Below are 16,280 nucleotides of genomic sequence, written 5' to 3'. Positions count from 1 at the left end.
CAGAAAGCTGAGCGCTGAAGAACTGATGCTTTTGAACTGTGGTGTTGGAGAAGACTCTTGAGAGTCCCTTGGACTGCAAGGAGATCTAACCAGTCCATCCTAAAGGAAATCAGTCCTGGATGTTCATTGGAAGGACTGATGTTGAAGCTGAAACTCCAATACTTTGGCCACCTGATGCGAAGAACTGACTCATTTGAAAAGACCCTGATGCTGGGAAAGATTGAAGATGGGAGAAGGGGCTGACAAAGGATGAGATGGTTGGATGGCATCACCAACTCAATGGACATGAGTTTGAGTAAACTCCAGGAGTTGGACAGGGAGGCCTGGCGTGCTGCAGTCCACGGGGTTGCAAAGAGTCGGACACGACTGAGCTACTGAACTGAACCGAATAACGTTACATGTTATTCCTTAAAACAAAACCCTACCAAATTTTCCTTCTTAAATAAAATAAAAGCTAAATTCTTTCCCTTTGCCCACAGGGCTATGTTGCCTAACTCCCAAGCCTTTTTCATAGACTCCAACAGGGATGAGGATCCAGGGGTGTTGGGAGTGATTACCCTGAGTGTAGAGTTCTCCTGAGATCTGAGCCACCAGCCTCCTCCTCCTCCCGTTTCCCCTCATCGTGCTCCTTCTCATGATACCATTGGCAGCCAGATTGGTTTTCCTTCTGCCCTGACCTGCCAAGCACAGCACAGATTCACAGCCTCTGCATCTGCGGCTGCGGCTTCTCCAGAAACACTTTCACCAAATCTTGTATAATCTTATTCACCTCTGTGCTTGTTGTCTCTCTTACTGTACCCGGATAGAGTGCCATGTGGGCAGGAGGGACCATTTACTTAGTGCCTGAAACAGCCCCTGGCACACAGTAGCAACAATAGATATTAAATAAATGAATAGTAGGTTGATTACCATCATTTCATAGGCCCCTCTTCCCTTCAATTGTCTACAAATTCCAAAGCATTCCCAAAACTAGAAATGAGTGAACCCGGATGGGGTCAGCCACTCTTCAGTGTGAACCTCTTCATTTGTGTAAAGAGGAGCTCTGGGTGCCTACTCTAGCTGTCCTGCAAGCATTTACTTAGTAGCTCCACTAAGTAAAGTGTTGAAGGGAAAAATAAAAAGCCTTAGCCATTATGGAGGAACTATAATATGCAGGGACAGACAGAAAGGGAAACAGGTAATTTCAACCTGTCATATCACATGCTCTGATGGAGGGCACTTAGCCTACTTGTTGACCTTGAAGAGTATGGTAGCAGAATAATGACTTCTCAAATATGTCCATGTCCTAATCTCCAGAACCCATGAATATGTACCCTTTCTTGGTAAAGGGGAATTAAGAGTGTAGATGGAATCAAAGTTGCTCATCAGCTGACCTTAAAATAAGGAGATTGGCCTAGATTACCTGTGTGGGCCCAGTGTAACGGCAATGGTCCTTAAAAGTGGAAGAGGGAGGTGGAAGAGGACAGTCAGAGCGACAGACATGAGAAGGATGTGTTCCTCTGTTGCCGGCTTTCAGACGGAGAAAGGGACCGTAAGCCAAGGAGTGCAGATGGCCTCACAAAGGTGCAAAAGGCAAAGAAACATTGTCCCCTAGAGTCTTCAGAAGGGAACACAGCCCTCCCAACACCTGGATTTTAGCCAATGAGATCCATGTCAGACTTCTGACATACAGAACTACAGTACAGCAGCCACAGGAAACTAAATACAAGGAGGAAAGGTGAGCTTTGATATCCTCTCTGGTGGGATAGTCTCAAGAAGACTCTTGAGAGTCTCTTGGGACTTCAACGAGATCATACCAGTCCATCCTAAAGGAAATCAACCCTGAATATTCATTGGAAGGACTGATACTGAAGCTGAAGCTCCAATACTTTAGCCACCCGATGTGAAGGGCCAACTCATGGGAAAAAAACTCTTATGCTGGGAAAGACTGAAGGCAGGAGGAGAAGAGGGTGACAGAAGATGAGATAGTTGGCGTGCTGCAGTCCATGGGGTTGAAAAGAGTCAGATACAACTTAGTGACTGAACAGCAACAACTGGCAGGGAGAGACGGGCTATTTTAAGACCCATCCTGCCCTGCTCAGAGCCCTCCCCAGGCTCTGTCTGGCCAGCGGCCCTCCTTGGGGAAAATTTCTCCAGGTATTCCCTTGACAGGGGTTCTCTTGAACTTCACGTTGAAAATGCTCACCCAGTGTCTGTGACTGCTTTGTCAGTGATGGCTTGTCACAAACAATGATGATAGGCAAGTGTCCTTGAGACACGCCAAGCACAGAGCAGCCACAGTCACATCTAACCTTGGGGCCAAGCTTTCCTGTCCTGTGTGTCTCTGGGCTGCAGCCATGCGCTGGAGCCAGTGCCAGCCTCCCCTGCCTTTCTAGCCAAGACCCCTCGAGGGGGAGAGGGCAGGGCCTGGGACAGTGTTAACTGCTAATGAATGACACTTGCCTCCAAAATTAATAAGCTTTCCCTTTCTTAGGAAAATCCACTCAACTGGAGTCTCCAGGATGACTAATTGACAGAACTGGTTAAATTAATCAAAAATGGAAATGAGGAAGAGGGGAGGGATTCTATTTTTACTGCGAGGCTTGGGCCTTGCCTGCTCTGCTGCTAATTGCCACTAAGCTTGAATGGGGTAGATGCTGGATTGGGGGGCGGGGTTCAGTGAATTCTGCAGCTTGGAGCAAGGCTCTGGCTTTTCTCCAGGAGGGGGGCGGGTGGGTGTCTGTGTGTGTTTGTAATCCTGTCATCAGGCAAAATCATTTTAATAAAAGGTTTTGTTGTTTTAACCTAACCAAACTCCCCTGAAATAGACACTGTTAATTACGCCCCCAGTCAATACTGAACCCCTTTCAGAAGCTGTGTCAAACCTCAGAGGTTTGATGATGCATTGCAGCTGTAGCCAGGGCTGATGCCTTTGGACACATTCCATCAGAGATCAGGGGAATGAGCCATAGGTTTATTAAGGGGTCCAGTGGCCTATAGAGCCAGGACTCGGCAATTAAGTTTGTAGATGAAGGTGATGAATGAGACAGTGGATTTCATGTTCTGCATAAAGGCAGAGTTATGCTGCCATCGGAAATTGCTGTGTTGAGGAATCCAACCCATGGGAACTGTATGCAATGGAGTTCTGTGAATTATCCTTCTGGATGTTAGAAAAAGATCACACTCTTTCTCCTGCTGTCAGATATACCCAGGAAAAGAATTTGGGAAGCAGACAGACGTGGGCTCAAATCTTGGGTCTTTCACTGTGATCTGGGGCAAGTTTCTTTCTTTCTTTTTTGAACAATGTTTTGATAGTTTCAGGTGAATAGCAAAGGGATTCAGCCATACATACACATGTATCCACTCTCTCCCAAACCCCCCTCCCATCCAGGCTGTGGGGTAAGTTTCTTTACCTCTCTGTGCTTCATCTGTAATCTGGAGTTACTAAAAATCAATCTGCTTTGGTTGCTCTGAGACTTAATTGAACTACAGAAGGGCTCAAAGCTAATACTCAGACCCTTTCACTAGATGCAGCTTTGGTGGGGAAAATGGAATTTCTGATTTAGATTGTTAGGTTAGGCATCCAACTTTGCCCCTTTCACATGGAAAACCAAGTTGTTTTTCCAGTGATGACACTATTCACTAACACATCTCAGACTTTCAGGCTAAAAGTGCTTATACCTTTTGCCCACAGCATGGAAAAGTCAGACTCTGTGCACACCAGGCCCGTGACGGGCAGATTTAAGTGCACGGCAGGGCTGCTGCTGACTACCCCTGGACAGCCAGCCCATCTTGATTTTATCTGATGGAGGGAATTTCTGCGGCCATGTCTCGAGCTGCCTATTTGCCAGTGTGGAAGGGCCCTGGGGCAAGGATAGAATGACGCTGGGAAGCACAGTGACCAGTAGAGCAATACAAGAGGACAGGTGCCATAGGATTGCCCATCACCACTGCTTAGAGGAGCCCTGGCTCCTCACTCTGGCCTTCAAGACCCTGTGGGGCCAGCCTCCCCTCCTGCAAGTCCCCAGCACAAGCCACTCCCTGACAACAGGATGGGACCTCTAGGGCAGGTAATGAGTGGGGCTGCTGCTGCTGCTAAGTCACTTCAGTCGTGTCCGACTCTGTGCAACCCCATAGATGGCAGCCCACCAAGCTCCCCCATCTCTGGCAGGTCTGGCCAAATGATGAAGAATTAAGATGCAACCAAGGAACCTGTCCTGTGTCATTAGACACTGAGCCTGGTGCTCACACAGCCATTGATTTCATCCAGCAGATGTGCACCGGGAACCTTCTATGTGCCAGGCAGTCTGCTAGCTGCTTTGACTTTAATTAACTAGTTAATGTCCAGAGATTTCCAAGAGACCAAATCGTATACTCACTTCTCTGCTCTCACCTTTCTTGACCTCTCAGAAGCATCTGACACAATTGATCCCAGCATCTTTCTGAATCATTCTCTTCTCTTGGCTTATATGCCTACCACTCCCTCCGTCCAACTCTGCTCCTTGGTTTTTCTCTTACCTCCCTAGCAGCTCATCCTCAGTCTCTTATAAGAGGCTGCCCGCTTCTCCCCCGACCCCACTGGTAAATGCTTGGCCTCCATCCTGGACTCTGCATCTGCACCTCTTTCCTACAGGGCTTTAAAGACCACGAGATACTCATGACTCCTGCATTTCTATCCTCCAGCCCAGACCTCTTCCCTGACTTCCAGACTCAGGTATCCAACTATTATCAGACTTCTCTAACTGGGTGTATCACAGGCATCTCAATCTAAACATATCCAAAACAGAACCCTTGGTCTTTGCACGTCAAACCTGTTTCTTCCTGTCTCATCAGGGTATGTTACCACTATACCCTTGGCAGCTCCAAGCAAAACCCAAGTTTTCTCAGGATCCTCCCTTTCTGTCACCTCTCCACTTTCAGCCTCTCAGCAAGTCCTCTCAGCCTGACCGCCTCAGTAGATTCTATGTGCATCCACTCATCACCCCATCACTACCCCATCACCCGTCACAGCAACTATCATTTACTTCTGGATCATGGCGTGAGCCTCCTAACTGGTCTCAGTGCTTCTAGGCTTGCCAATCTTTTTTCAGAATTCTTTTAGGACCATAAACAGAGTATTCACTTCCCTGCTTAGAGCTGTCTATTAGCTTCTGTCACACCTAGAATGAAATCCAGCAGTCTGGTCTCCCCATGAGGCTCCCCATGCTCTGGGTCCAGTGTACATTTTCAGCCTCACCCTCCACACTGGTCCCCAGTGCATCAGTCTCCAAGCACAGGTCTTTCCCCTTCTGGGTACTCACACACGGTTATTCCTGTTCAGGGTCTTCCTATTCTGGTGTTCTCTGTGTGGCTCCTTTTGATAATTCAGGCCTCAATTCCAAGACTTTCCCTCACCACCCCAGGGAAATAGCATTGCATCAGCAACTCTTCGGTCCTTTAATTTTCTTATAGCTTCTTTCAATGTCAGAAATTATTAATACCTCACTCATTTGTATACTTGTATATCTTCTGCTAGAATGAAAGCTCCCTAAAGGCAGCAATGAGTAGGTGTTGAATAAATCTTAGCTGAATAAGTGATTTCTAGAGTCCTGGTTAAGAGGTGTGTGTCTGGATCAAACCCCAGTTGTCACTTGCTCTCTGGTGGCCGTAAGAGTATCATTTCCTCTCTTAGCTAGTTTCCTCATCTATAAAATGTGACTAATAATCATCTGGCCCCCATAGGGTTGTCAGGACCTTGGCTTACTCTCTTAATATTGTAAATGCCTCTGAAGTTAGCTGTGATTAAGCCTGCTGACATGATTACATAATGACCACGGCTACTTCCCATCCCATTCCTGGTCTTAGTAGACACATGTGGAAGGGAAATAAGACAGCATCACCTTTGCAACCATAACTAACATGGAGCTCTTTCATGGGCCAGGCATTGTTCTAAGGCTTCACAGTGTCTTCTCATTTAATCCTCATAAGCCCCATAATAAGGTAAGTGCTGCTACTAGTCATATGTTATAGGCGAGCAAATATAGACACAGGTTAAGGAACCTGTTTAAGATCACCCAGTTAGGTCATGGATGTCGACTGACAGTGAATACCACTTTGATTTTCCTCCCCTGATTTGGCCCTATCTGTGAGTTTACTCTCAGTTTAGTTTGACAGAAGGGAAGAAACAAAGGTGACATGATCTGGGCTGTGCTTCTAGGCAATGCTATAGAATGAATGACTGTGGCCCTTTACATTTGTATGCTGAGGGTCCACTGGCTAAGACCCCGCACTCCTGATACAGGGTGCCCAGGTGCAATCCCTGGTCAGGGAACTAGATCCCACATTCCAAAACTAAGAGCCCACATGCTGCAATGAAGATCTCTCATGCCACAACTAAGATCAGGTGCAGCCAAAAAAAAAAAAAAAAAACACCAAAAAGGAAATTCTTACACTGAAATGTAACGCCCAGTGTGATGGTATCTGAAGAGGGGTTGGGGAGGTGATTAGGTCATGAGGGTGGAGCTCTCATGAATGTGATTAGTGCCCTTATGAAAAAGAGACTCCAAGGTACCTCACATCCTTCTGCTGTGCAAGGACTCAGCAAGAAGATGGCCATCTATGGACCAAGAAGCGGGTCTGCACCACACACTGAATCTGCTGGTGCCTTATCCTGGACTTCTTAGCCTCCAGAGCCAAGAGACAAAGGTCTGTTGTTTAAGCCACCCAATCTGTGGTATTCAATCACAGCAGCGTGAATGGACTAAGACAGGAGACTTCATCCTAGGTTCCACACTGCCTTGCCCAACCTAAGGACCTAAAACAGGTGCTGTCCAGGGTGTGTGTGGAGGGAATCCCTTTTGTCCATCTTGAAGCTGAGGCACCCAGCAGGCTCTCTGGTTAGCCACCAAGCTTCTTCCAATTAAAGAAGTAAAACTGCAACCTTGGGGAGAATCTGGAAAATAGAAAAACTGCCTGCATTTCAGTGCCCTGACATCATCCCTTTCATGAACAACCCCTTGTCCTTATCTTCACACTGCTGAATTCAGGATGGGTTTGTAACCCTGCATCCTGCTTTAACATTTATCAAAAGCCTTTCCCCGCATGTTCCATCTTTAACTGCGTCCAAAGGTCGTTGGCAAGTCACATCTCTATGGCCCTTCATGGAACCCCTTTCTCAATTCCCACTCCCATTTGAGGATTCCACTTGCTAGCTTTCTTAAAATGACTTGTTTAAATTGAAGGAGAGTTGATTTATAATACTGTGTTAGTTTCAGGTGTAGAGCAAAGTGATTTAGTTATATATATATATATATATTTCATATTCTTTTCTGCTGTAGATTATTACAGGATATGAAATACAGTTCCCTGTGCTATACCTTAGGTTCTTGCTTATTTTGTTAAATCTACTTTATATTCAATGGTGTGTATCTGGCAATCCCATACACCTAAGCTTCTGCTTTTCTTATATGCTGTTAAACACTGCTTACTCAGGATGCTTATGCATGATTTTTGAGTAGGAAACAGACTTCTTAGCACCTCATCACCTCTAAAATCAGTTCCTGCCTGTATGCATGTTAAGTCACTTCAGTCGTGTCCGACTCTTTGAGACCCGTGGACTGTAGCCCACCAGGCTGCTCTGTCCATGGGATTCTCCAGGCCAGAATACTGGAGTGGATGGCCATGCCCTCCTCCAGGAAAATCAGTTCAAGTCCCCTCTATTCAGAGAGAAGTTATGCTTCCACACCACATGAAAGTACCCAGACATCATCACCAGAGAACACCCGGGGAGGTGCAGAGGCTCCACGTACAGGTCTTATTGCCCCTGTCCTCTGGTCCCCACCTCATTCAATAAGAGCCACAAGCACTCTGTGCTCATGACAGGTTGGGGTTGCACCAAGTGCCCCAGGTCCATGCCCACTTTTCACCCTCACCACCTTTAGGAAAGGATCAGCGTTGGCAACCTGCTCAGGCTGCCTGTGACGAACAAGCCTGGAACCCACCCCTGGATCTGTCAGCCCCAGGGACTGTGCTCTGGATTATTTTCAGGTCCTCTACGAGGGGCCAAATTGTGTACCCCCTCTGCCAAATTCTTACATTGAAGTCCTAATCCTCAGGGCTTCAGAATATAACCACATTTGGAGGTAGGATTTTTAAAGCTGTAATTAAATTTTAAAAATGAGGTCATGAGGGTTGACCCTAATCCAGTATGACTAGTGTCCTTATAAGAAGGACATTTGGGACCCAGACACATGCAGAGAGAAGATGACATGAAGACACAGGGACAGGATGGTCAATAGCAAGCCAAGGGGAGAGCCCTGGAAGAGAGCCTTTCTCCACGGTCTTCAGAGGAAGCCAGCCCTGGTGACGCCTTGGTCCATGACTTCTAGCCTCCAGAACAGGGACGCAATTACATTTTGATTTTTAAGTTGCCCAGCCCATGGTACTGTTATAACAACTCTCACAACTGAAAACCCCTTCTTTCAACTGCCTTTTCCCACCTGCCTGCCTTTCCACCACAGTTGCTCAGTGAAGCCTCACTTATAGCTGGGCATTATGCTAAGTGTTAGTAATGCAGTGGTTGGTAAAAGAAATAAAGTTCCTGCCTTTATGGGGGCTTCCCAGGTGGTGCTAGTGGTAAAGAATCTGCCTGCCAATGCAAGAGATGTAATAAGAGGCTAGTCTGATCCCTTGGTCAGGAAGATCCCTTGGAGGAGGGCGTGGTAACCCACTCCAGTATTCTTGCCTGGAGAATCCTGTGGACAGAGGAGCCTGTGGGCTACAGTCCATGGGGTTGGACAGGACTGAAGTGACATAGCACGCACAGATCCCTTTATGAAGTCTACATTCTAGTCAGGGAGACAGAGGAAGAAAAATGTCTATAGCTGAGAACTAAGAAATATGTAAGGAAATAAAGTAGGGTGATGTAGTAGAAATAGAGTGAAGGTGGGGAAACAGAGAAGTCCTCTTTGAGAGGTATTTTCCCAGAGGCCTAAAAAATGAGAGTAGTCCAGACAAGGGAGGGAATTGTGGGAGGGCATTTCAGGCAGGGGAGAGGCTGTGCAAAGGGCCTGAGACAGGGAAGGGCTGAGTGTGCCGAAGGTGCAGAAAGCAGGCCATTGTGGTCAGACTACAAGGGATTGAGGATGGAAAGGTGGACAGGGACCAGATTCCTGTGGGGCTTGGAACGGAGTTTAAATTTAATGTCTCTCTCATTTCCTTGGTTGTCATTCACCATATCTGGCCAGTTTTTTCACTCGACTCCTAATTGTTGCTGTTTAGTTGCTAAGCGTCTGACTCTTTGCAACCCTATGGACTGTAGCCTGCCAGGCTCCTCTGTCCATGGGATTCTCTAAGCAGTACTGGAGTGGGTTGCCATTTCCTCCTTCAGGAGATCCTCCTGACTCAGGAATCGAACCTGTGTCTCCTACATTAGAAGGTGAACTCTTTACCACTGAGCCACCAGGGAAGCCCCAACTCCCAAAACTCACACATTAAAAGGGAAAAGCAAAATTCAGCTCAGCCCCTGCTGCTGCCATCAGCACCCTATTGTTTCAGGCATTAGGATCTCAAACTGCAAACACAACCCTTGTCACTACTGCCAGGAGCGATAGGAAAAAAAAAATCGAGAGATGAGGAAGAGAATCATCCTTTCCAACCCCTGCTGAGTATGCAGAGTGAGGGACATATGGAAATTAATATATGCAGCTCTGATGGCACGAATCTCCTCGGCATTTTGATTAAACACCGACGGTTATTAAATACCCTCCTTCTCAGAGCTCATCTCCGAAAGCCAATGTTGCTTTTCATTTTGAACTCTGATGAACTGTCTCAATTCCGTTTGCACACCCAGGCTGAACCATGGTCTGCGGAAGGCTGGTGTTGGAGGCGGATGGAGAAAATCAATATGAAATGTCAGGCGCGAGGTCAGATTGAACTTGTTTTCTCAGCTGGCGGGAGCTGGGGCCGCCACTGCAGCAGCCAAACAAAGGGAGATGCTCACCGAGGAAGGTCGGCGCTTTGGACTGAGTCAAGAAAATGAATTTCGTTCGCTCCTTAATTAGATTAGGAGGCTGGCGGCTGGCAATTCCGAGTGCTGTCGGTGTTTGGATGGGGCGCGGGGAGGCAAGGATGCGGCAGGGGTCTGCAAATGGCCGGCTAGCTCCTGGCCTCCCTAGGGACTGTCCGCTGGGTTCTGCTTCTCCAGGGCTGCGTGCAACCCAGACTGTAGGGAGGAGCAGCCTCCAGGGACACCTGGATGTGTGGGCTCAATGATTCTCCCCAGTATCTTCCTCAGGGAGCTTCTCCATCTTTAGGCACAAGCTCAGAGGTCACTGCCTTGGGTTATAAGGTCCTTGTTGTATCCCTTCCCAGCACCACAAGCCTCTGTTTTCATACCACTTATTACAGTCGTGATGTCATATCTATCTGGGATTCTCTGATGAATGCATCTTCCTTTCTCAGACAGTGTGATGGTTCATCTTATGCATCAACTTGACTGGACAATGGGGTGGCCAGATATTTGGTCAGACATAATCCTGCAGTTTTTGGAGGGTTGTTTTTAAGTGAATTTAACATTTAAGTTAATAGACTAGGTAAAGCAGATTGTCCTTCCTAATGGGGGTGGGGCCTTATTCCATCAGCTGACGATCCGAATAGAACAAAAAGCTGACCCTCCCTCCAGTAAGAGAAAATTCTGCTGCCTGACTCCTGCCGGCATGGACATTAATTTTTTCCTGCCTTCGCTGTTGAACTGGAACATTGGCTCTTCTTGGACCACAAGCCTGCTGGTCTGTGCGTTAAAAGTACTTCATCAGCTCTTCTGGGTCTCCTGCAGGCACACTGCAGGTCTTGGGACCTGTTGGTCTCCCTAATTGCGTGACCCAAATACTTCTAACAATTATTTCATATTTATATACACATATATAATACATGCATACACACATATATGCATATGTATGTGTGTGTATATATATTATACATATATATGTGTAAAAGATATATATTTCCTATTGGCTCCATTTCTCTGCAGACCCTCACCAATACTGACCTTGAGCTCCAAGAAGGAAGAAAGCAGACCTGGCTTTGCTCATCACTGTGTCCCAGAGTCAGGTACTACTGGACCTCACATATAGTTTGTGGTCAATAAGTACTAGTTAAATAAATGAATAACGGGGCTTACATAGCTATATCTGGAAGGAGGGTTGGAGTTTCGACCTCCTTGTAGCCACCAGCCTCAAACCGGGGGCACTCAGGAGGAGTATCTGGAGAAGGACATGGCAACCCACTCCAGTATTCTTGCCTGGAGAATCCCATGGACAGAGGAGCCTGGTGGGCTACAGTCCGTGGGGTCACAAAGAGTCGGACACAACTGAAGTGACTTAGCATGCACGCACGGGAGGAGTAATTTGTGGTTACAGCTGCTGACGTCTGCTGACTTCCATGTGCCTGACTCAGGGCTTGGCTCTTCGACACGCAATGACAGTTGCTCCTCATGAATAACCAGCCCTATGAGACAGTCTTTATTGTCTCTATGTTCAAAGGAGGAGCTTGAGATTCAGAGGGATTCAATAACCTGATTTGGGGGGTCACGCAGCTGCTGAGTGTCAGAGCTGAGTTCTGATTCTGAGGCTTCTGCTCTAAGCCATTCTAATTCTGGAACTTTCTAAGGCCTTATCCTTTTTCCATCTTGAGTTCACAGTTCACCAAACCTTCTAGGCAGCTTCCTCCTCACTATCCAGCCCTTGTGTGAGTCTGTCTGATGCCAGAGCCCAGGCTGGTATCTGCCACACTGGGCTCTGAACACACCTGGTTTCTCGCGCCATCTCTGCCATCCACTTTGGGTCGGTGGCCCTTCAAGCCCAGTTAGATGTCACCTCCCATACAGCTGGGACCATGTCCCAGACTGGTCCTCACCCCCTCACTCTCTTTCCATATGTCTTCTTATGAGTCCACAGTCCACATGTCATTTATTTCAACCCTCAGGCATAAACTTATTTATGGAATCAATATTTACTGAGCACCTGTTTGTATGTCAGTCCTTTGTGATACAATGTGAGCAAAATATTGGGTTAACTAAAAAGTTCACTTGGGGTTTTCTGTAACATCTTATTAGATTCAGTTCATGTCTTCCTCTAGAGGGGAAGGATACTGAATAATATCCATGTGTGATGAATGCCAACCTCTAATATTGCTTTACATCCCCACAGTTATTTTAAAAGAAAATGTTTATTTTTCCCTTTTCTTTCTCTTCTATTTCCATAGCTACCCTCCTTATCTCGGTTATGAATTTCCACTGTATTGAGACAAAAGCACAACCTTCTAATTCTCCTGTTTCTTCCTACCACCACTGTGTTAATCTTCCATAAAATATAAATTCTATAACTCTGTTCTCCAACCAAGTGATCTCCAATTGCTCTTCACATACTAGGCACTGTGCTTCTCAAACTGGGGCACACGTACGTATCCTTGGAGGTCAGGGAGGAGGAGGACGAGGATATGAGGGTGCACGTAGTATAGGAAGCCATAGATAAATGTTGCATCTTTTGGAAATGTTAATTTTGTTTGAAATTTAGGGATGGGTAGAATCCCAGGGACGGGGGAGTCTGGTGGGCTGCCGTCTGTGGGGTCGCATAGAGTTGGACACGACTGATTTGACTTAGCAGCAGCAGCAGCAGCAGCAGAAATGTAAATATTAAATTAAGTGGAAAGTAGTCATTTTATGGGAATAAAATGTAAAACCTATGTGAAATTTTCAGATGGGAAAATAAGACTTCAAAGAAAATCGTCTGTGGTCAGCATGTCCCCTCAGGTGTTGGGCCTCTGCCAGGTGTGTGGCGTTTTGCTTTTGCTGAGAGGCCAGGCCACCCAGAGCACATCAGAAAGGCTGAATTGCTTTTCACTGCCCTTCCTTCACAGCAGCGAGGTTCATGGTCTGGCTCTGGGAGTCCTGTACCTGGTGCAGAAGTTTAAGAAGGACTAGCTATCAGAGGAGCCAGACTCTGGGTATAGAGCAGGTACTCAGTGAATGAATGAATGGAGACATGAACTTTTGACACTGATATTCAACTACTGACTTGATATAAACCTTCATACCTATTTGACCTCATTTTCTCCATATTCCTCTTTAACCCAAGCCTAACACTTCTTGCTAAGACTCTGTAAAGGTGCTACATCACTTCCTAACTTTTTTGCTCTGAAGGCCGTGCCCTTGTGTGCATGGCCAAAAACACCCTTCTGTCTATTTCTCACCTAACCAAATCCTACTTGTGCTTCAAATGACTCCTCAGCCTCTGCCTCCCCACTTTGAGGTCTCCCTCCAATGTCCCATGCCCCTATGAATGTCCATGCCCCTAATTGTCTCCACCACTTATTTGGGTGTCCAGGGTACATCTTGCCCCATCAGCCAAACTTGACATTGCTTGAGTGTTGGGAGATGGCTTACCTTTCCATTGTACCCCTCAGAATGCTTATATGTAATGGACAGATCACAGATACAAGAAGATCATGTTGAAGACCTGCCAATAAATTTTAGTCTAGATCTGCGGTTCTCAGCTAGAAGTAATTTTCACCCCAGGATATTTCACAATGTCTGGAGTCATCTTTAGTTGTGAAAAGCCTTCTACAATGCATAGGACAGCCACCTCCACCAAAGAAAGAATCCTGTGCCCTTAATTTAACAATGCATTGTTAAGAAATCCTTGTGTTCATTACAGGATCTTCCTAACCTCTTTCCTTGTGTCCCTTTGTTCTCCCAGACAGAACCCAACATCCATCCTTCTTCTGCAGTCTAAGCAACTTCTCCAAAAAAATAACTGTAGTCAGATTAGTCCTCTGGTTACTTTAGTGGCTGTTCACTGAGTTTGAAACAAAATTTAAGTCCATTATCATGGCCATTATGATCAGGCTCTCGCATTCCTCCTGAACTTCACGTGTTCCTTCTCCAAGTCATTCTTTAGATACCAGCCATATCAGCCTCCCTTGTTGGCTCAAAGATCGATATCAGCACAGACACTAACAAACATTGATAAAGCATCTATCACGAGCCAGGTACTATTTTAGGTGCTGGGGAAACAACAGGGAACAAAACAGAACAAGTCTGCGTCCTCAGGAGCCAATAGTACAGATCAGTAGTCTTCAAGAGAACCTTCTGCAATGAAGGAAATGTCTTAGGTCGGTCTTAAGTCAGCGCCATCCAATATAGTAGCTACACATGACTACTGAGTACTAGACATGTGGAACATCTGAATCAAAATCTTCCAGAAGCATCAAATACACTTAGTATGACACATCTCATTAACAATTCTTAATGATTCTCTCATTTAAGCCCTGCAACAAACCCATGAGGTGGACGATATTATTTTACCCATTTTTCATATGAGAAAACAGGCTCAGAAAGGTAAGGGAAAGTTGGACAAAGTCAGATGGCTAATAAGAGATTAGCCTGGCTCTGACCTGGGTCTGTATGACTCCAGGATCCACACGATCTACAGCCCACCACACTAGTCAGACCAGCTCCCCTGGGCAATACTCCTCACAGCAAAGGAGTACATGGACATGATCAAAATGATCCAGATGGTCACCGCACTCCCAGCCACACCTCATACAGATGATCGTCATTTCACTCACGTCACTAGGAATTAAAATGAAAAAACTGGGGCTGTGGGGGAGAGAGGGCTTCCTTCCCAGTTCTTCACGGCAAGCTGCAGCGGCAGAACGGCCCCGGAAGATGGTGCTGGCCAGATACATAGGTCCTGTGGCTCCTGAGCATCTTGGAAGCTGCACATTCTTTAGCCTGACCCTGGGTATGGATGACAGTGGCCCTCCAGTCACCTTTACGCCAGGAAGTGTTTTGTTTTCTAGAAAACCTCTCTACTAGCCCCAGGTCCATCCTGTCCACTACACCTGGTTCTTGCTTCACTTGCTTACATTGGTGTTAGCCTTTGGCCGCCAACCACTCAGGCCTCATGAGTTTGGAGCCGCTGTGTGCCATCAACACCATGAAAACTCCAGCATGACCCCTAGACCTGTGAGCCTGGGGAACTCGACCCCACCCCCCTCTCTGAAGCCCTCCTGAGTGCCCACTAGAACCGCTGCACATTCTAGGGTGCTGCTTCTCAAAGCCTCACCCTCTCCATGAAGCTAATAATCCCTGTCCCTCAGCTGCTCCTTTTTTAAAAAAATTGAGATATAATTGACATATAACAGTATATTCATTTCATGCAACATAAGGACTTGATATATGTATACAGTGCAAATATTTACATTCAGTTAGCATCCATCACCATGCAGAGTTGCGATTTCTTTACAATGAGAACTCTTAAGATCTACTCTCAACAACTTCCAAATACACACTACAGCATGAACTTAGTCACCGTCCCCAGGTGCGATTCTCGATGCCTGTATATTCGCAGGTTCCCCCACTGTCCAGCAAGTCCAGCTCATTCTACTGCCAAGATCCATCCAGAACCCACCCACTCCTCTGCACTTCTATACCCTGTCCTTGTCCAGGCCACCCAAGTCTCCTGCCTGATATCACAACCCTCTCTTAACTGGTCTTCCCAACCCTGCTTCTCGTCCGCAGGTTCTCGTTTCCCCAGAGCCGCAAGAGGGATCTGAAAACGTAATTCAGATCATATCACAATGTGATGATGACAGGACTCATGTCTTATTCACCTCTGTATTCCGCGGCCCAAAGCCAGTGTTGGTGGGATTCGACATGAGGTTTTCTCTTTACTCAAACACCAGACTTGGCGCTGACTCCCGAGTCAGGACAACACGTGTAGTTTTCTTACTCCTGGTGTGTCTGAGGTGGGGAAGGAGAGCAACGCCCCCCAGGCCCTCCCGCTTCTCCTTCTGCATGTCAGGGGCCTGCGGCGCACCCACTCCATCAGCCCCGGGGCGGCTGGCTACTCACACTTGGTGTGCCGGTCACACAGCGCCGACGCCCGCATGTCACACAGCCGGATTGTGCCTTTGCTGCTGCTGTACACGAAGGTGTTGCAGTGGTGGGGGTGGAACTCGGCCGCCGTGATCACCTCCGTGAGCTCCTCCATGTTGGCTGGCTTGATGTCCACGATATCTGGCACAGACGAGTCAAGGAGGGGACCACGGGGAGGGGTGCCTCAGCGGTGACTAAGCATTGTCGCTTTATCTAGAGGAACAGGTCAGCACTGAGCACACACGGAGGATCCTCATCAGGACTCTGAGCAGACAGGCAGCTATCACTGGACCCACGCAGATGAGGCCCAGGGGTGTTCAGTGGCCAAAGGCAGAACTAGACGTCAGGTCTCCCCAGGCCCTAATTAGGGTTCCATCACCCATAA

The 16,280-nt window shown here is 47.0% G+C and overlaps 1 protein-coding gene across 5 annotated transcripts in view; it reads right to left on the bottom strand.

Annotated features, from left to right (window-relative positions):
• Positions 1 to 16,280, bottom strand: part of PPP2R2B (protein phosphatase 2 regulatory subunit Bbeta) — a 478,426-nt gene that overhangs the window by 44,343 nt on the left and 417,803 nt on the right. For all 5 annotated transcript variants that reach the window (XM_018050189.1, XM_005683107.3, XM_005683109.3 and 2 more), the window contains one exon: positions 15,872 to 16,036. In XM_018050189.1, the coding sequence (XP_017905678.1) occupies positions 15,872 to 16,036 (165 nt within the window). The remainder of the gene's footprint in view (positions 1 to 15,871; positions 16,037 to 16,280) is intronic.

The sequence above is a fragment of the Capra hircus genome, chromosome 7 (genome assembly GCF_001704415.2).
Source record: "Capra hircus breed San Clemente chromosome 7, ASM170441v1, whole genome shotgun sequence".
Lineage (NCBI taxonomy): Eukaryota > Metazoa > Chordata > Mammalia > Artiodactyla > Bovidae > Capra > Capra hircus.
The sequence above is the reverse complement of the archived record's forward strand: the minus strand, read 5'-3'. Positions and strand labels throughout refer to the sequence as shown.